The 20,359-nt window shown below is 33.1% G+C and overlaps 3 protein-coding genes across 3 annotated transcripts; all 3 read left to right on the plus strand.

Moving 5' to 3' along the window:
- Positions 1-1,178: 1,178 nt before the first annotated feature.
- LOC132745250 (protein FAM133-like) lies at positions 1,179-6,190 on the plus strand. Its single transcript, XM_060734115.1, has 2 exons — positions 1,179-1,478; positions 5,756-6,190. Exons 1-2 carry the CDS (start codon positions 1,179-1,181, stop codon positions 6,188-6,190), a joined length of 735 nt encoding a protein of 244 aa, XP_060590098.1.
- Positions 6,004-12,275, plus strand: LOC132745251 (luc7-like protein 3). Its single transcript, XM_060734116.1, has 7 exons — positions 6,004-6,131; positions 8,964-9,097; positions 9,951-10,176; positions 10,770-10,909; positions 11,315-11,423; positions 11,774-11,814; positions 12,148-12,275. The coding sequence occupies exons 2-7, from the start codon at positions 9,025-9,027 to the stop codon at positions 12,273-12,275; spliced, it is 717 nt and encodes a 238-aa protein (XP_060590099.1). The 5' UTR covers positions 6,004-6,131; positions 8,964-9,024.
- A 269-nt stretch (positions 12,276-12,544) lies between these two features.
- Positions 12,545-19,826, plus strand: LOC132745252 (uncharacterized). Its single transcript, XM_060734117.1, has 11 exons — positions 12,545-12,604; positions 12,996-13,065; positions 13,498-13,658; positions 14,553-14,682; positions 14,957-15,082; positions 15,344-15,459; positions 15,705-15,865; positions 16,381-16,597; positions 17,347-17,497; positions 18,089-18,230; positions 18,687-19,826. The coding sequence occupies exons 1-11, from the start codon at positions 12,545-12,547 to the stop codon at positions 18,775-18,777; spliced, it is 1,425 nt and encodes a 474-aa protein (XP_060590100.1). The 3' UTR covers positions 18,778-19,826.
- Positions 19,827-20,359: the final 533 nt, after the last annotated feature.

Raw genomic sequence — 20,359 nt, forward strand, 5'->3', positions numbered from 1 at the left:
TAATAAGTACTTGGGACAAAATCCAAATTAGGACTTTTTAAAGTATCCCATAAATGACTATCGCAGAAATTGATACAGATTTTCCAAAATTACATCAAAACTTAATCGCAGAAGTTCATAAAAAATATATATGTTATCACTTAAAATGATACACGATCATTGCAGAAATGGATACCGACAATTTATAAGGATCAACAGTGGTTCTGAAATAAATAATTTTCGATATTTTTAGAAAGGTTTTCATTTAACAAGCTTTTCTAAATGGCCTACTTTATCTTGATTTTAACTGTCGAAAATGCGTAACATAAAAATATGAACTAGCTATCTAACATTTTAACATCACATTTAATAATACGGTGTGATTATTATATGACATTATGACATTACGCTCAAATTTTCGTTGTCGAGTACAGCTGGATAGTTTGTCATTGACCCATAATTGATAATGCAAAATTGTTTATGACGAAATTTATTTTTTAACTATTTTTTAAAAATTTTTATTTTTTTTTATATCAGCTGGTTTTTTAAAATGAACTGTAAAAAATTTTAAAAAATTTAGTCAAAATTTTTATTTTTCTTTTGAGTTCATCCCCCTTTTCTACAGTGGGCTAATGTCCTTTTACTGATTTTATTTCTTTACGAAAAATTTTTTTTAATGACTTGAGTTAATTTTTACGACAACTTTCCTTTTCCCAAAATTACTGCTGTAAACAAAATTTAAAAATTTTTTATAATCACTTCCATAACTACAAAACTTTCTTAAAAAAGCAGTATTTCTTTAAGAAAGAATTGATTTATGCATACAGTACAGTAACACTAAATAATTTTGTATTAATCCACGTTAAATAACTTAAATGGACTTTGTCTATCTTTCAGTCTGGACTAAACTATTCAATATTTAGGGAAAATTTCAAATTATGTTCTGACTGAAAAGTGCAGACCGTGATCTTGGTCAGCACTGATCGTTGGTAGATTCAATTGATAACAATAGGCCATGGGTTAATTGTGAAATTCTAGAATAGAATAGAACGCATTAGTTATAACAGGTTAAGCAAAAAAAAAAAAAAAAAAAAAAAAAAAAAAAAAAAAAAGAAAGAAAAGAAAAAAAAAAAGAATGATGTAACTGTAGAAAGGTTAAACGTACTAGTATTTAACATGTGCATATAAACAATTGGTTGATGATAAAATACGAGTGCTTATTTGTTAGAGCAAAAAAAAAGTTAAAAGGGGCAAGAGGTAGCAGAAGTGAAGCTTCCATTGCAAAAAAGGCTAAAGAGAAGGCAAAAGAGAAAGAGAAGAAGGCTAAGATGAACAAAGAGCAGAAAGAAAATTACAAGAAAGGTAAACGAAACGCTGACAGTGATAGTGAATACAGCTACAAAAGTTTTGTAAGTGATGGTGGTACACGTCACGTGAGACGTAGACGGAAGCGTGATGACGGAACTTACAGTGATGAACATTCCTATCATAGCAGTCAGGTATGCTATTTTCATTAAAGTGACATTATTTTCATTTTTTAATTGTCAAGTAGAGTTAATTAACTATATATTTAAAAAAGATAACTGTTAAAACAGTGTTTCGCGATAAGTTGATATTGGAAAATGTTCAGGATGAAATAAAAATTTACCCAAAGCCCCACTCTTTTTATCTCACCTGAGGTAGCTTAGGGTAAGCTTTTAGGATCGTTAAATGTCCGTCGTCCGTCCACATTTGTTCGTTAACACTCCAGTGGTTACATTTTTTCTTTAATCATCATCAAACTTTGTCAGGAATCAGGCGCATGATTTACTGCGAAATGATGACTGTTCACTTATTTTGCGAGTCGTCAATAAAAAACAACAAATGCATAAAAATATTTACATGTCACGGTTCAGAACTGTTCACTATTTAGGGGAGAAGATGTGTAAGCGGACGAATAGCTCAGTCGGTAGAGCCGCGGTACGGTATTCCGGGGGTAACGGGTTCGAGTCCCGGTCAGACTGCACTTTTTTCATTTGGCGCCCAACGTGGGACCGTGACTGCATATAGCTCAAAGTTTAATTCACATTGCTCTTTAACTGTGAAATTTGAGGACGAATTTCAATATAGCAGGAGAGTATGTTTCGGTTCAGAACTGTTCACTTTTTAGGCGAGATGATGTGTAAGCGGCCGGATATATCAGTCGGTAGAGCCGCGGTACGGTATTCCGAGGGTCCCGGGTTCGAGTTTTTCTCGCCCTGTGACATACACTTCAGGACATATTTGAAAATTCTTTTTTGTTGAAAACATTGCTATTTGCATTTTTATCTCCGTATACAACCTATGGACCGTATAACTGCCTGATTTTATGTAATGAGGGTAGTTTACCGAGGGAACCAGGCTAAAGCAAACACGTTGCCTCCACCTGAAGGGAAACTGTTTCGCATTTGGACAAAATACATCCGTGTTGTATTGAATTGTCCTAAAACATCTGTTTTTCAATCTATCCATTTGTTTACCTCTAGAAACTAGGAAATAAGTTCGTTTTGAAGAAATTTAAATGTTAACCTTTTAGAGTTTTGTATTTTTAGTCCCCTACCGGTTTAACCGGAGGGGACTTTAGGTTTACCCCCCGTCCGTCTGTCCGTCTGTCTGTCTGTCAGTCCGTCAGTCCGTCCGTCCGTCCACAAAACTGGATCCCGCGATAACGCAAAAAGTACTAAAAATATTTTTATGAAACTTGATATATGGATAGATGGCAGTATGGAGATTATGCACGTCTTTTTCTTTTCTTCCAATGTTGAAAATTCTGGTTGCTATGGCAACAAATAGTCTGAAAATATGGCAAATTTAACACATAAACTGAATCCAGTGATAACTCAAAAAGTACTGAAAATATTTTTATGAAACATAAAATATGGGTAGATGGCAGTCTGCAGATTATGCACATCTTTTTCTTTTCTTCCTATGTTGAAAATTCTGGTTGCTATAGCAACAAATAGTCTGGATTTCAAGATTTCTGATTTAATTTTTTCAGCTTTTTCACTATACAGTAAGTTCATTATTTCTTAAGGTGTTTACTTCAAACTTTAAATATAAGTTTCTGGTCATCAACCACATCATATGTGACAAGGTTTACAACTCTAGCACAAAAATTATCAGTATTACCTCCCTTGAACTTAGATTTTTTATGAAAAAAAAAATGTTGTCTTTTTTAAATAACTTCTTTATTTCCTAATTTATCTACTTCAAACTTCATATATATGTTTCTTATTATCACTCAACATTTTTGAGAAGGTTAAATACTCTAGCAAGACTATTTCCAGAATTATATCCCCCTTGAACTTGGTATTTTTTACTCCAACTTCTTCATTCCTTATAGGATTTACTTTAAAATCCCACATCGTAATAATATGACAAGGTTGTATAAACATAATTGCCTTACTAGGCAGGGAAACTTAACACATTACTATGAAATAGACAACCTTAGAACTCAAAAGATTTAAGTTCATTCATGTCATTCATTCACTGGTAAAAATGAAATCAGAATGTTGCTGGGGTTCTAACCGGTAGGGGACTTATGGATTGCTTGCAATACGATGATAATTGCTTGTTTCTTTCTAGATAATTTTGATAGTGCTGTGTGGACATAGTTCTGGCTTCAAACTTTAATAACCGCCTTTTTATATTAAAGCGAGGTCACACGTGTGCTTTTTTTATTTTGTTTAGATTTGATTACGGGTGTGATGCCTTTAATGTCTTATACCCGGTCACATATTCACGGAATACGACCACGGAAGAGCCACGGATTAATTCCGGCATCGTCCGTAGCTACCCGTAATGGTCAGTAGCTCTCCGTATTGTAACCGTAATCAATCGTAGAAGTATTAGTAGCGATCCTTGACAATTTTTGAACATGCACAAAAATTTGTTACGGAAAAATCAACCGTAGCATATCCCTACTAGTCCGTATTACACCGTGCTGATACGTACTGGTCCGTACGAAAACCGTACTAGTCCGTACTGACTCGTAGTCCCCAACTTGTCAAGGATTTCCACTGTTTGATACGGAGAACTACGTATTTGTACGGTTACCCTATGTATATGCTACGGTTTTAATACGGATTAATACGGCATTGTCACGTAAAGCCACGATCGTAATACGTTGTACTACGGAGAGGCAGGGATTAGCACGGTCTTATACGGTTTATTGCGTTGCAACACGAAACGGTACGGAATAGTAGGGCCCACCACTGTTTAGTACGGATAAATTAAGTATCATGTACTTTTTCAAGGGTATAAATACTGCATTTTTGTTAAAAACAGACATATTTGCGTTTTCATGTCATTCAATAAAAGATTATTGCCATTAAATGACTGCAACTGGATATTGATATGGCCCAGAATGCAAGGCAGTGGTTGAGCTGCTTGGTGACATGCATAGAGGTATAAAACATATTAATATCGTACTACAATGCACTAGTAATAGAATGTCATTTAAGGTTACATATTTCATAAAAAAAAAAATGGATCGTGAAATTGGAGTAAATGTGTACATAAAACGCAGTGTCTCATAAGCCTCAGACGCTGGGCCTTGAGTGATAATAAGACTAATTAAAAAGCTTTTTAACACATGAACATTCACGATAATTAATGTAATTGTAAAATGAACAGCCAATTTAAAAATCAAAAGAGAAGCAGTATTGATCAACATTTTTTCATTAATGATTATATATTTAATCAGGTAAGAGGAGACAGAACGTGGCCGAACTTGTTACTAGGAATCCGGCGTCCTAGAATCGGACCTTATATGTCACGGGGGTCGGACGCGATGAGGTCGAATCCTCTCCGCCAGAATCATTGAACTCTGCAATTCTTTTTCTTTATGTTCTTTTCTTGTGAGGCATTTTGAAAGTGAGCACTCAAGAGTTTTGTACGGATATGATAGGCCCGTATAGATCCGTGGCAATTCGTTATTCTCCGTATCAGACCGTACTTATTGGTACTAACCCGTGCTTATACCGTAGCAGACCATAGTGTATCCTTAGTGCGTCAGTCCTGATTCGTGTCGCTCCGTATCAAACCGTCTCGGTCCGTAACAATCCGTGTCTCTCCCGGGGCTTTCACCTACATTTTGCCGGTAAATCCGTCGAACTCCGTACTCATACCGTTGTGTTTCCGTACTAGAACCGTAGCGGACTACGGAATTTCATATTTCCGTAGTAATCCGTAAACGATTAGACCATAGCTCTTCCTGAGTATGTGACCGGTGCATTATGCTCAAATTTGATGTTTTATTGTTGGTCATTTGCTTATAAAAAGTTTATATATCGTTTAATCGGGATATATAAAGTACAATGTCCAAAGCATTAAGCAGCACTGGTTATATATAAATAACACACATGGTGTTGTATTCCTGGCAAATTACGACATTGACTTAAGCGTACCCGTCCATTCACAATATATTGTACGTACGTAATGGAAATTTCGTGTTGTAAAGTTTCGTCTTTAATTTCAACAACTGCTTAGATCTAAACAGATTTTCGTCAAGGTAGCATTTTATTCGGCTCTTCTTTTAAGGTGCACAGCTGACCATTCCATCGCAGCCATTTTACGCGTGCGTAAAACCTTACATGTTTCTTTTATTATAGTTTGGTCAAAACGTTGATAATAAAGTTTCTTATTTCACAAAGAAAGCTAAGATTACGAAATAAGTGATTAGTGTCGCTTATAAATTTTAGGCCAATTAATACACTTTTTTACATTATTAAATTATTCAATATCTGATTTCTGAAAGGACGAAGAAGGTGAGGCAAGACGCCGGCGACGGCGTAGAGACCGAGAACACGGCTCAGGAAGCGAACACAGTTACTACAGTGTTGTTAGTGCTGGAGGAACGCGGCATGTGCGGCGCAAGAAACGCCATGCAGATGGAACATATAGTGCTAGCGAATCATATAAAAGTGGACAATCGGATATTGATTTGAAGGCCGACAATAAAAGTGGCGAAGAAGGAGAGGAAGAAGACGACTCTGATGTTAGCATCTTCAGTGTTGTCAGTGAGGGTGGAACGAAAACGCATGTTCAGAAGAAGAGAATAAGGGACGCAGATGGTAACGTAATTGGCTACGGAGAAGCTAAACCAGTTAAAGCCGGATCAGAAGCAGTGCGGGGTAAATATTTTCTCAGTGATCAAGCAAATGCACTTCCGATATACATGTATAATTATTAAATGTACGTCAGATTTATCAGTCGAGCATGTAAAAATGTTATAATTATGGTTTGTGTATAACAACTTAAACATAAATATATGTCTAAGAAAAAATACAGTAACGTATATTCTAATGTACACAGTGTGTTGTTTTTGAAATATCTATACGTAAATGTTAATTAATCTATCTACTTTCGCCATCAGGATATTGATAAACTCATTCTTTCATTTGTTATCAGGTTCTGCAAGGTAATTTTGATTGATTTGAATTAATTTCACTCTTATTACTTTGAAGTTTCTGTGATGTTCCTATTAGGAAATGATATCAATTCTGAATACGTTGTAATAATGCACCGCAAGAAAGAGTAATATCTATTTCCATTCTAACATGCTAATTAAGAGGGAAATAATAAGAATATTATGAATTACATTGAACGGAGAAGTAATTGTTCGGACATCATTTTATCGACGTCTCATCTGACGTCATATGACTTGCAGGCATTCCTTTTTATGCCGTGCATAATTATATCAATGATGCACTCGATTGACCTTTATGTGTGTGTTAGAATATTTCTATAGCATTATCATATAATATCTAATTAGTATTTATTATGTATAATATATCACAGTTCATGTTTTGTTTGTGAAACCATCACATGCCTTAACTATCCCCACCCCCTTCTTATTTGTTCCAAACTCTAATCCGTTCAAATCGTGCCGATTTGTTCTATTAAAACAGAAACCCATTCACTCCGATACTCGACGATTTTTACAGCCAATAAGTCTAAAAGAATTCTGACTCTTGTATCACAAACATTTTCCTCAAGACTCTATTTATTGGATTGTTTTTACATAAATATCCCTAGGTTTCTAGGGATCTTGAGTTGTATTACATAAAATCTAAATGAATAATATAGTCTAAAAGTATAAATAAACAGTTTTTAGATGAACAAGCAATTATCATAGTATTGCAAGCAATCCATAAGTCCCCTACCGGTTAGAACCCCAGCAACATTCTGAAGGGCCATTGGCCATTCACTTATGTTTCTATTTTAAGTAAATTTGTTGAAAAAGTTCTTAAAAAGTGATCACAGGAAACAGTTTTTATGTACAGACAGACAGACGGACTAAAGGACACTGAAGGAGCTGAAGAAAATCCTATAATGATTGAAGAATTTGGAGTAAAAATTACCAATTTCTCGAAAAAAAGTTCAAAAGGGGCATAATTCTGGAAAAAGTCTTGCTAGAGTATTGACCTTTCTCACAAATGTTGAGTGATAATAAGAAACATATATATGAAGTTTGAAGTAGATACATTCAGAAAAAAAGAAGTTATTAAAAAAAACAATATTTTTTTCATGAAAATTTTAAGTTCAAGGGAGGTAATTCTGATAAATTTTGTGCTAGAGTTGTAAACCTTGTCACATATGATGTGGTTGATGACTAGCAACTTATATTTAAAGTTTGAAGAAAATACCTTACGAAATAAAGAACTTATAGTGAAAAAAACTTAAAAACTAAAATCAGAAATCTTGAAATTCAGTCTATTTGTTGCCATAGCAACCAGAATTTTCAACAAAGGAAGATAAGAAAAGGATGTGCATAATTTCCAGACTGCCCTCTACCCATATGTCAAGTTTCATAAAAGTATTTTCAGTATTTTTTGCGTTATCACTGGATCCAGGTTATGTGTAAAATTTGCCATATTTTCAGTCTATTTGTTGCCATAGCAACCAGAATTTTTAGCATAGGAAAAAAAGAAAAAGACGTGCATAATCTCCATACTGCCATCTATCCATATATCAAGTTTCATAAAAATGTTTTCTGTACTTTTTGCGTTATCGCGGGATCCAGGTTATGTGTAAAATTTGCCATATTTTCAGTCTATTTGTTGCCATAGCAACCAGAATTTTCAACATAGGAAGAAAAGAAAAAGACGTGCATAATCTCCATATACTGCCATCTATCCATATATCAAGTTTCATAAAAATATTTTCAGTACTTTTTGCGTTATCGCGAGATCCAGTTTTGTGGACGGACGGACAGACGGACGGACGGACGGACGGACTGACGGACGGACAGACAGACGGACAGACGGACGGAGGGTAAACCTAAAGTCCCCTCCGGTTAACCGGTAGGGGACTAATTAGCTGCACAGATATATCTACCATTTTGTTTTCTTTGAAATACATTGTTGCTTTCAATTTTAAAGGAGCATGCCTCCAGATGAGCGAAAATATTTTAATAAATCAAACTTGTGAAAAATGTACTAAGATTTTAGGCAAAGATTCAAGTAATAATTTACATATCATGATTGAACGATTAATGGTGTATTTTTCATTATGTGTAACTATATTTCTACTGCGTTACTAACTCAGTAAGGGCATTTTATTGCATATTTTGACCTCTTTTTGTCATAAACATGGGTTGTAATTGCCATTGATAATGTGTAAAATGATTCCTTTTGGTTACTATACATTATTTTACATTTAATTTCATTTTCAAAATTTTCATGAAAATAAGCATTAATCTGGAGGCGTGCTGTTTTGAATTAAGGTATAGATAAAAAAAGAGTTCTTTCAAAGTTATTGTCCACATGTTTGTAATCAAAGTTTTATAATTAGGGTTTTGCATATAGATTTAAAGTTAAAAACATATATATTAAATCTAAATACACATTTTATATCTAAATGAATATTTTCATAAAGATTCTCTAAACATAAAAACGCTTAATTCTGATATATCTTAAATAAAAACGACTTCAAGTTGTAATGATGTATATTTTTATATACAGAGATGCTGAAGAAGCATTGCAGAGTTTACAAAACAAACGAGATGGTGAACTGTTGCGAGAGATGACCACTGACAGTCTCCGAAATCTACGGGAGGACGGAGAAAATCTTTTGTCCAATAATATGGAATGGCCAGGTATTTCAAAATCGACTTTTTTACCGATCTACTCTCACTCGCAAATTACAAATAGAAAGACAACAAAAATCCATCCAAAATAAAAATAAGGGTTTTGTTAACCATGTACATCAATTCATTTCTTAAATCTAACTTGGTAGTAAAACTAAATGGCTGTGATGTTAACAAGGAGCACAGTATGTCAAATTCCCCGCCGATCAGGAGAAAAATTATAACGAGTATAATCCATCCGATATCTTTGACATTATAAAACTACGAACAAAATTGCAATTATTTTAACAGTAAAAAAAAGATATGTGAGCTTTTCAACTAGGAAATTTCAAGCTGATACCCTTAAATGTTTTGAGTTAAAGTCTTGAAAAAAGCATGGAAACTAATATAGGTCAGTAATTAAAATATCATTAAATGAAAAAATATCCACCATTGAAATTGCAAGTTGGTATTGCAATGACTTATTGAGTTATTACATAAGCACGAAAGATAACAAAGGGCAAAAACTAAAAAATGTATGTAATTAAATCATCTTTTTTATGTAAAACACTTGATATCTCAAATGCTTTTCAATTAATGTTCTGGACAAAAATTATGCCTGAAAAATAACAAAGAACAATGATTAAAATTATGTACTTTTATTGAATGAGTTCTATCCACCTATGAAATTTTCAAGTTGATATTTCAAATACTTTGCGAAAAATGCTCTGAACAAAAGTTGGGACGGGAAAACAGAGGGGTAAACTGGCGAAGGCAACTTATACCTTTTCGGCGAGGGGGGGGGGGGGGTTAATAAAAGTCAAGAGATGGCAATGGGGACATTCAAAATACTAGTAAAACAAACTACAACTGTACTTTTAAGGACAAGAGGCTGCTGATAAAGAACAGAAAATTTTGGAAGAGGACGCACATATACCTTCAGATTTTAGTGATGCTACAACTGATGATGATATAGATCTTTCTAAATTAACACCGGCGCAGAGAAGACAATATCTTGCTGAAAAGGAGAAGAGGCGAAAAGAAAGAGAAAAGAGGCGGAGGGAAAAATATGGGGATAAATATGATGAAATCATGAAAAAGAAAAATGCGTAAGCTTTTTATTATCAGATTGTGTTACCTGTTTACCATGTGTTAACTATTTACTATTTCTCTTAGTTATATGAAACTCATGTGAGATCCTGTATTTATACTAAATTATACATGAAGAGTTCTTGCATGTAGAATAATTGCTTTAATAATGCACATTTATTTCATGTATTTTTTTTCATGAGGAAATGTCAAATCGCTAAAATAGTATGTATACTTTTATTTGAAAGTTCCCCTGGGAGATGCTTTGGAAGTTTAGCGCGGAGGAAGGTAGTCTAGTACTGGTGTAACTCTCCAGGAACGATGGTTAGGAAACTACCCGCTATAGATATGACTGAAATACTGTTGGGAAAATGCTTAAAAATGAAACAAACAAACAAACAAACAAAATTTGAAAGTTCCTTTTATTGCGATTTGAAGATAGCATGTCTATAATCGTTTTTCCTCCATTCTGGTTAAACGCAATAATGATAGGAAATTGCAAATTACTTGCTTTAAAAACATTCAGCCCTTTCATAGGAATTAACATTTAACCTGTTGAAGTATCACTGAAATACTATTACTTTTCTTGAATTTTTAAATAAACCATTTACAGAAAGAAATATGAAGAATTGGCGCAGAAAGTAGCTGAACGGGAAGCCGAAGAGCAAAAAAGAAAAGAAGAACGAGAAAAAGAAAGGGAAAAAGATCGTCTTTCTGTCAGACGACGATCTAGCAATGCATCGAGTATAAGCAGTGAGTAGATAATTTGAGATGATGAAAGTGAGTTTCATGCGTTTTATTTAATGTTTTTTGGGAGTCCGTGGCGGAGTGGTTAAAGTCCTTAACTTCAAACCACTTGCCCCTCACCACTATGAATCCGAATCCCGCAAAGGACTTTGAAATTTTGCATGTGAGGAAGCTATTCAGCTAACTTAAGAATCGTCGGTGGTTGTTAGTGGATGAAACGATACATGGAAGGGCACCTGAGGTCTTCCTCCACCAATAAAGCTGAAAAGTCGTCATATGACCTATACAGTGTTGGTGCTGCGTACACCCCAGCAAAAATGTTTCATTGTTATCCTATTTACTACTAGTAGTTAAAGGATACTCGTAATTTATTTATTCGTGTTTAATATATCGTTATAATTAATTCTTTAGGACCTGGTGGAAGACCGAGGTCAATGGTAACGTACGACAAGGGGCCACCTAGGGACTTGGGACATGATAGTAAGAGAGATAACAGAGAAATAGGCTTAAGTCATGAAGAGTAAGTCGGATAAAGACATTTTTAGATACAATTTTATACATTGATTGTGAATCTATGATAATTATTTTAATTCACTGGTTATTCATGTCAGTTTTTTTAAAGTTCATGAAACGTAACTGGAATTGGAAATAGCGTTTAAGAGTAAACCTGTACGAAAACTAACTGAAATTAAAGTTGACAGAAATATGAAGCATTTGTTTGCCATACAGAAAAGACTGAATTATGAGAGTTATCTTTTTTTCTTGAATAGTTGCAATATATTTAATGTATCTTCAAGCTATATAATACGCATTTGCAGAGCGGGGTGACAACGCGTTCTTTAAAAACTTGATATTGTTATCCTTTTTCAGTTGGGGTCCTCGAGATCGCCTGCGGAGAAAAGGAAGCGATGGTAATTCGAAACAAATCCTCATTACATTAGTTATACTTGAGTATCATAAACTAAATTAGTTCGTTGTCATATCTTTCTTGTTTCATATAATTCTGTGTTGCTTTTCATCATAATACATAAGTTGGCATGTTTGCATGACAAACCAAGTTAGTTAAAGAATATTTACTTGCTGTGTCAATTTATAGTATAATTCTGTTATTATTTCAGTGAATCGTAAATCAGTTATTTAAGTCTTTTTATTGTCAGGGCAATGGCACTAGCAAGTGTTGTTATTAACAAAGGTGATATAATGACGACTGTATACTGAAATCTTTGATTTTATATATATTTTAGTGAGCGAGGGTAGTGACGCGCCACCTAAACTTCACAGGGAAACAACAATGATCAAACCACTTCCAACCATTACCCAGGGGAAAATTTATGAAGGCAAGACTCGTTTTATCATCGACTTTTATACATAGCTCTTACATAAACGAATTTCAATCAAGAGCAAGAGTATTACGGTTGAAACCATAAAACTTTATAAGAATATTTAAGAATAATTATCATCATGTGGATTTACCTTAGTAATATTTTACAATATTATATCTTGTTTTCTTTTCCCCTCTTTCCTCACAGTTCGTGCTGTCAGAACTTTGCATGACAATGGTTCCCACTTTTATCTTTGTACAATTCTTGTTAAATTTGTACAAAAGAACGAATACACAATTCAATCATAATTATAATAATAATGACAATTGTTGTGATTTCAGATGATAAAACAAGTAGCAGGATATCTAATCCCTATAAGGTAAGAACAAAATAATCAATAAATATATACAATCCTCACACTAAATCAAATATTGTTATCGCTCGTAACGCGGTACAAATCTGTCCTGCAAATTGTATTAAATTATATTTGTTCTTGTTGTTTTTGTCGCTTTACATACACAAGAACTCTGTATAGTGTGAGCCAGAAAATTCCCTTTATTCTTTCAGGAAATTGATGAGTATTAAATTTAGTGTCGCGTACAATTAATTGATCTGATGCCTACAATCAGATATTCAGATCTTCCATTATCGAATCAGTATGCATTACGTTAGGTAATTAACTTATTGAATAACCGTTGTTTCTTCAATCTTGGGAATGCATCGTTTTAATTGGTTTATAATTTTGTATTGGTCACGTGTCTATATTTTAGCGTGCAAGTGATGATGAAGAGGAAGAGTCAGTGTCAGATAAAGCCAACAAAGACAAAACAGAAGAATCCGGTAAATACAATTTCACACAAAGAATTTTAACTACATGTCTTTCATTTTTTTAAGCAAATATAAAATCACTTCGTGGCGATTGTTTTGTTCATAAATTATAAATCGTAACAATGTGCATTTATGAAAGTATGAGTTTACTTAAAATTATATCTAAAACTTTACTTTCATATATTTCCTTTCCCAAGAGAGTGACCTCCAATTTAACTGAAACACTAAATCCATCCAAACAGTGTGATTCATGTTTAGTTATAGAACAAATAAAATTATTTAATGGAAAGGTCGTCTCCATAAAAATGAATACATATTATCTCATATTCAGATCTCGCCTTTAATGTATATGCATATATATGTATTCATACTGGTGTGATTTAAAGGCACACGAATATTAAGAATATAAGATGTAGTCTCAAAATGTGTTATTATTTTCTACAGAACAACTTACAGAAGAACAAAAGTTGTTTGAAATAGGCCCTGATGGGAAAATACGACTTAAGGGAAAGAAGATAGACCTCAGCAAACTGACTAAAGATCAACTGAGAGCTCTAGGAATAGATCCAAACCTTTCAGCAAAAGAAATAGCTAAACAGTTGAAGGTGATTTTTTGATCAAGCAATCAGTTGATTAAAGGAAATTATGGAAAAGGAAATTAACAGAAATTAAAGATGAAACAAATGTTTCTTGATTCAAAATTTTGCTATTTCATGTTTAAATGTTGAATTCTGCTTAAGCCGGTGCTAGCAGGCGTGGACGGTAGTTTGCACTTGACAGTACCGTCATTAAAAACAGGCTCAATTAAATCGAGTCTGTAAAATTTTCAATTCTGCCATATTGGGCTTTCTTTAGGGATTCTAATTTTATCAATCGTGATTCAGTAAAAATTGTCGAAACTGGATTCACAATAATTATTAATTATTTATATTTAAATATATATTTATATTTATCTATTTTTATCCTAGTATTGAAATAAAGACATTTGTTTTGGTAATAACTTGATGATGAGTAAATGAAACCTAAAAAGTTAAACAAGATATATCTTTGAAAGATATAAATAGTTTTAGTAGAAGCAAAACACTCCAAAAGGCACGTAAGATCATCCTCTTTCAATAACAGTAATACCATCAAATGATAGTAACGCTAACGAAATGTACATGTTAGGAAATACCCTTTAATCAAGTATGAACAAAACTGGAGGCTTTGTACATATACCCTTTTGTTTTATCTCATCATCTTCGGACATGGATATCGCTGGTTTAAAGCTGGACTTAACTCAAAATCTTTTTCATTTCAATTAGTTGCCTGTTCAACAATTGACATGAGACGCTTGCACGAGGTAATAGTAAAAGGTGTTTCGGCACCCTTGGGTAATTATTAATGATCAATGAAAGTCTACTTATATTCAGTTCATCCCTGTAAATTTTAAAGAAGTCAAATCTTTGCAGATGGCCAGTTGGAATCTCCAATGTTAACAATATGTATATTTTTTGCAGAAAATGTTTGGTAAAGATGTACAAATTACTGACGGTGATGTGGTGATTGGAACCAAAGCCCTTGGCGATTATAGCAGAGAAGTGAGTGATGCAACGTTAGCTAGAGATGCAAATCTCGATATAGATTCATGTGAGTGTTTTATTTTATTTAAAGTAAAAATCAGTAGAACAATCATTTTTCTTATGGAATGATTGAACACATTGTTATGTTTTGGTGGAAGTTTTAAATTGTCCTTTAATGGATCTCATAGTTAAATTTGTTTCAAAATTTGATTTTAGAATTCAATATGCATTTGAGAATACTTTTTTCCATACCCAAATTCACCTTACGGTTAATATGAAGTCCTTATCCATTGACTCTTCAAGTTCAAATGTGTGATATTAAAATATGTTTGCATATTAAGTGACTGGTGTAAGGCGTGTTAACGTTATAATGAGACGAGGAGGTGCAGCATTACAACAACATTTAGAAAAGGTGATCAGTTTAAGCAGACTTGTTGACCAATACGCCAAGGATCTCGACGAAAGAGGTAAAATATTGTATCTACATTCAATCAAAGATCTTTCTGGCAATAATCTTGACATAAAAGTGTAAGAATTAACTGCTACAGTGCTGATCGCTCAAAATATGTCTTATTTATTTGTAATTCGAAATGTATGGATTTATCAACAACATTGTGAATAAGTGACTGCACCATAGTTGATAATTTTATTTTCTCAAATAATATCATTCAAGTATAACAATATATATTTTGCAGTCATTTATAATGATACAAATTTTATTTTTATAGACGCGGATATAGATTTTTTATCGCACTATCGTCTTGTGGAAAAGTCGAAGATTGACACATATGCTCGAGCATTCGTTGTGGAGGACAGTGATCTTGATACAGTTCTTAAATGTCATGTAAGTTACACGTAAACATCTTTTATCTCTATTATCCTGTTATTTAAATTATTCTTGATTGTGAACAAGAACCCATAATGAGCATAATTAGATTGTTTTATTCAATTCAAATAAATAGAATTTACATAAAATCTTGTTTTTAAATTATAATCTTGTTCAAAGATTAAAAATGCCATAAAATAAGGACGTTATGATTATAAATTAGAAATGCATGATAGCCTACTACCACTATGGAATCATTGCAGGAAGCAAAAATTGCTTTGGATGGAGTGCCATCTATACAACACATTACCAACAAACAAATGGAATACGTGCTGAAGGTCCTTAAAATAGATGAAGCGACACTTGTAACATTCAGAATGTTTGCTGTGGTAACAGCATTGTGTGAACGGGTAACACACATGGAGTAAGTTTCGTCACCTGTTGACTTAATAAAAGCCATGTCACAGTACATAAAATATGGTTCTTAAAATTTATTGCTTCAGAAGTGTCTTTACGCTTTCATTCATCAAAAGTTCTTTCCCCATTTAATCTTATCTAGTATATATGACCAAAAACTCGTCTGAAATTTGCAGTTATTCACTAAATCAGACTTCTTATTGAAATTCGTTTATTTGTATTATGTCTCATTGCTACGTGTTTTGACTACATTGAAAGAAAAGTGGTGTACTTTCTCGGACATCGCGTCTACCCACCAATCTTGTGTAGTAAGTAGTCGATACCTTGCGTAGGGATTTGGTAATTACTGGTTTAGTTATTCAGGAAAACCAGTTAAGTCGACCCGTAGCCAAATTATGTCCGAATCTGTTTTAAAATCGGCATAAAAACAAACAACGCTATATAAATACAAAGACACATGATATCTTGTATTTTTGCATAAATATTTTTTCATGATTGCAAGTTATTTTAAACCAATTGCAGTACTCTTAGTCAAAGGTTGCTGGAGATTTGCAACTTGGCAGACATAGAGCGTAAGCTGGATCTTTATAAAGCTATGTTTTACACTAATACCGAATCCGACCGGGACGCCAACTTTATCACTTCCGAGTCCCTGAAAATAGAGCTGATTGCTGGTGGATTAAACTGGAAACAGCAACAATACATCATGGAGAAAATGGAGCCAAATGATTTTGGAGACGTGAGGATTTTGATGTTTCTTTACAAACAAACAACTCTGTTATTTATAATATTGTTTAACATCCTTTATAATTATGTTTTAAAGATAGTCACATATACATCATTATGTAAAGAACTAGCACAACCTAAAGTTAGCATAATAATGAGACGCTTTCATTTCGGTTGAGTATATTGTTGAATCGACATTAATTTGTGTACGGATGTCATTGATGTCATATGTTGAAAACTATTATTTTAACTTTGCCACATAGAAGTATATTTCCCTTGTCATTTTATATTTGTGGTGGGGGATTCATAAAACGTTCAACTTATAGAAATTTACAAAAAAAAAATGTTATTCCTTTCTAGTTAATACGGGTAGCTAAACCCGTTGATTTATATGCGAAACAAGATCAAAAAAAGAAAATGCCATCATTTGTATTTACTACATAATATGTTCATATGACGATGGTTATTCGTAGTAATATTACACTCCCCTGTATGTAATATCTTTTGTTTAGGACAATTTGTACAAAGTGTTACCAATGGCATTTATATAATACGTATAAAACAACGAATAACACAATTTTGCTAAATCATATCGAGACTGATGATGCTCAATCAACAAATGATCATTTGACAATAGGGGGTTCTTTCTGTTGGCAATAGGGGGTTCTTTCTGTTGGCAATAGGGGGTTCTTTCAGAGCAATGACAATACAATACAGAGTCTCGTCAACTCCAAATAATGTTGCCTTTTCTTTTTTTTTCAGATATCATTCCTTGACTACATGTGCTATATCCCGCTGTTCCTATCTATGCATGACAATATATGTTTTAATCCCCTTGATATGAGTAACCAAAAATACACACAACCGCCTCGCGAACGGCCTCCGTCAGTACAGAGGGATATGAACCCGCTTGGTAAGCAAAATTACGATGGAAACAGTTTTAACCATGAACTTAATTATTCATCAACGAATGCATGACAATAAGGATGATGTGTGCACCGTTTACTCTAATAAATATATTAAAAGCTTCTTTCTATAGATCATTGTAGATTCAATAACATCACAAATGACGCCAAACGTATGGGCTGTGTAAAGTAGACCAAACGTTTTATTCTTCAAATGACTGTTTATTTTATATTTTTTATTATAAATGTAATTCGGTCAGTGTCCATATGCAGAAGTAAAAGATATAAAAATGTCTAATAATGAAAAATGACATATTATTTATATAATCATATGTTCATGTATATATTATACCGCCAAGAATGTTTTTGCCAATTAAAATTTTGAATTTTGCAATTTTTAATCTTTCAAAGGATTAAAAAATACTTAGGAAATTATGCTGCCTAGATTTTAACTCAAAATAGATAAAAGAAATAAAAACAGGAAAAAACAAAATCAATGAGAATAAATTCTTCACATTCTCAAGTATAACTATCTGAATAATATAAAGTCATAAAACAATGATATATGTGTGTATTTTTGTTGATAAAATTATTTGCAGGAAGTCATCTTACTAAAGAGTCAGCATACATGACCCGGAAACGTGCCATGGAGATGATGCAGGGAACTAATTCAAACGCCGTCCAGGTGTCCAAAAGTTATATGGACATTTTGAACAAATATAAAAGCGAGAGATATACAAGGTTGGTCTTTTAAAAACACATTAGAAACACCTTGATTAACGGTGTCTTGGTATAGTTAAGGAACTCGGGTACAAACTGTTTTTTGGTAAAAGACATTATAGTTTAAAATGATTTATTCACAAACTGCAATATAATGATTATTTGTTAGTTTGTTTTGATTAACGGCGTACCAACACAGGCCATATGGCGTCGAAACAGGAAAGATGATTTTGGCTACTTGATTAATTCACAATATAGATAACGAATTAAAAACGGTTCGGGTTCAGATACACATTGATATAATAATAATAATAATAATAATAATAATAATAATAATAATAATAATAATATTTTGATTGAGTTAATCTGTCGTTACTATTTTAGCTTCCCCAAACGTGTTCATGAAACATTATACATGTGTATTTTCTAATAAGAAACTTTAACCAAATGAAATGATTTTTTCAATCTTAATTATAGGCTGAAGAAATTCGAAGATCAAAGGTTTTCCAGTATGAAACTAAAAGAGAAGAGTTCGTCGCTAGACAGTAAATCTGATATGATTTACTGATATTTCGTTTAAGTCGCCTAAGCAATTGTTTTTTGTGCAGAGATGCCCATTTTGAACGGAAATAAAACCATGTTTCGGATCATATCATACTGTATATATCTTGATATAACTTTTTATAGTATAAATGGCATACTTTTGATACGTTTATTGATACTGGCCACAGGGCAAAACCTATATAGACTAGAATATCTGCGCCTTGTGAGTCCCATTTTGCAGTCTACCGGTGGCGTCTTTTCATGTCATTCGGGCTCAGTTGTGGTATGGAGTCGATAATCTCACCCAAGGTGTTTTATTTCAAACAAAACGGCCCTTTGTAAACAATAGGTCAACGCTTGTGAGACACGCGGTTTCTAGCTTCTAATTTGACGAAGTTATAGAAGATATATACATGTACATATTTTATACATGACGGGACTGGAAATAATGTTTCGAGATGGTCCAGGTCTATACCAATAGTTTGTGTGCAAAATTTCCGATCATACGCTTAGTCCGTTTTTATCCAGAATTTTAATTGTGAAAATTGACACAAATTTGAAAAGCGCTGCAACGCTTTCCACTTATGTCGGGCTAAGAATAGAATAAAATTACGATTTTCGATTTATTTCTGAGTGTATTTCTTAATTGTCCTTTGCATTTCTTAAAGTTTTATGTTTTTAGACATTTTGACCTCAGTGCTGTTCATAGTTTTATTATGTTTTTAGTGTGTTTAAGTATTACTATATCCGAAGACTTTGTTATTTAAAGAAAAGAAATAAAACAAACAAAAATGTCTTAAGCATTTGTAAAAAGTTTTTGCAGTCTTTAATTCTTTATTCTAAAAAAATCAATTTTTAAAATATAACTTCTTACATGTTAAATTCGTAATTAGATTTCGTTGTAAATAAATAAAATTTGTCGCTGATTTAATCAATGTAAGGTCTTTAAGTCACTCAGTAAATTTGTATTTGTGCCAGCATATGTTGTTTGCATTCTGGGTTCATTGAAGTGAATTGTTTTATCTGTTAGTGTATAGATAGATTGCCAGTAAAGAGGCAGAAAAGTACTGTTGCACCAAATAAATATAAAACTTACATCTAGTTGTTTTAGCTATACAATCCTATAAACAATCAAAGCACAGAAGGCGCTGAATTTGTTTTTGTTTCAGAATGTCAGAAAGGCGAAGGTTGTGAGATTATAAACCGATTTGTTTTTGTATAGTGTAAGCAATGCTGATATTCAATTCAATGTTTATTTGGCTCAAGCAATTTAAAAAAAGGTTGCCTTATCTGTGGTTCGAACCTCAGACCTCTCGCTTCTGAAGCCAGCGTGTAACCACTGGATACGGGGAAGTTATATGAAATCATCAAGCAAACCATATTACTAGTATTCTTAATTAGGATTAATTTCGAGATATTTTCTTCACGGTAAACCTGTTGTTTAACACTGATGTAAACAAGATATGTTTGTAAAACATGTATGCCCCCTATCGGCAGCCAAGTTGTCATGTGATCAGGTTATTATGCATGAATTCTGACCCAGTGAACAAGCAATTAATAAGGGTTATCTAGTATCTACTGGTCATGACTAGTCACAAGGTAATAAT

The sequence above is a fragment of the Ruditapes philippinarum genome, unplaced genomic scaffold (assembly GCF_026571515.1).
Source record: "Ruditapes philippinarum isolate M1 unplaced genomic scaffold, ASM2657151v2 ctg8_1_1_1_1, whole genome shotgun sequence".
Classification (NCBI taxonomy): domain Eukaryota; kingdom Metazoa; phylum Mollusca; class Bivalvia; order Venerida; family Veneridae; genus Ruditapes; species Ruditapes philippinarum.

Bases quoted from the DNA above. Each gene is read 5' to 3' on its own strand.
- LOC132745250 (XM_060734115.1), top strand. From the start codon at position 1,179: ATGATAAAATACGAGTGCTTATTTGTTAGAGCAAAAAAAAAGTTAAAA. The intron at 1,479-5,755 runs GTATGCTATTTT...GATTTCTGAAAG, and splicing joins ATTCCTATCATAGCAGTCAG to GACGAAGAAGGTGAGGCAAG.
- LOC132745251 (XM_060734116.1), top strand. From the start codon at position 9,025: ATGACCACTGACAGTCTCCGAAATCTACGGGAGGACGGAGAAAATCTT. The intron at 9,098-9,950 runs GTATTTCAAAAT...TGTACTTTTAAG, and splicing joins CAATAATATGGAATGGCCAG to GACAAGAGGCTGCTGATAAA. The intron at 11,424-11,773 runs GTAAGTCGGATA...ATCCTTTTTCAG, and splicing joins ATAGGCTTAAGTCATGAAGA to TTGGGGTCCTCGAGATCGCC.
- LOC132745252 (XM_060734117.1), top strand. From the start codon at position 12,545: ATGACAATTGTTGTGATTTCAGATGATAAAACAAGTAGCAGGATATCT. The intron at 13,659-14,552 runs GTGATTTTTTGA...TATTTTTTGCAG, and splicing joins AAATAGCTAAACAGTTGAAG to AAAATGTTTGGTAAAGATGT. The intron at 15,083-15,343 runs GTAAAATATTGT...TTATTTTTATAG, and splicing joins CAAGGATCTCGACGAAAGAG to ACGCGGATATAGATTTTTTA.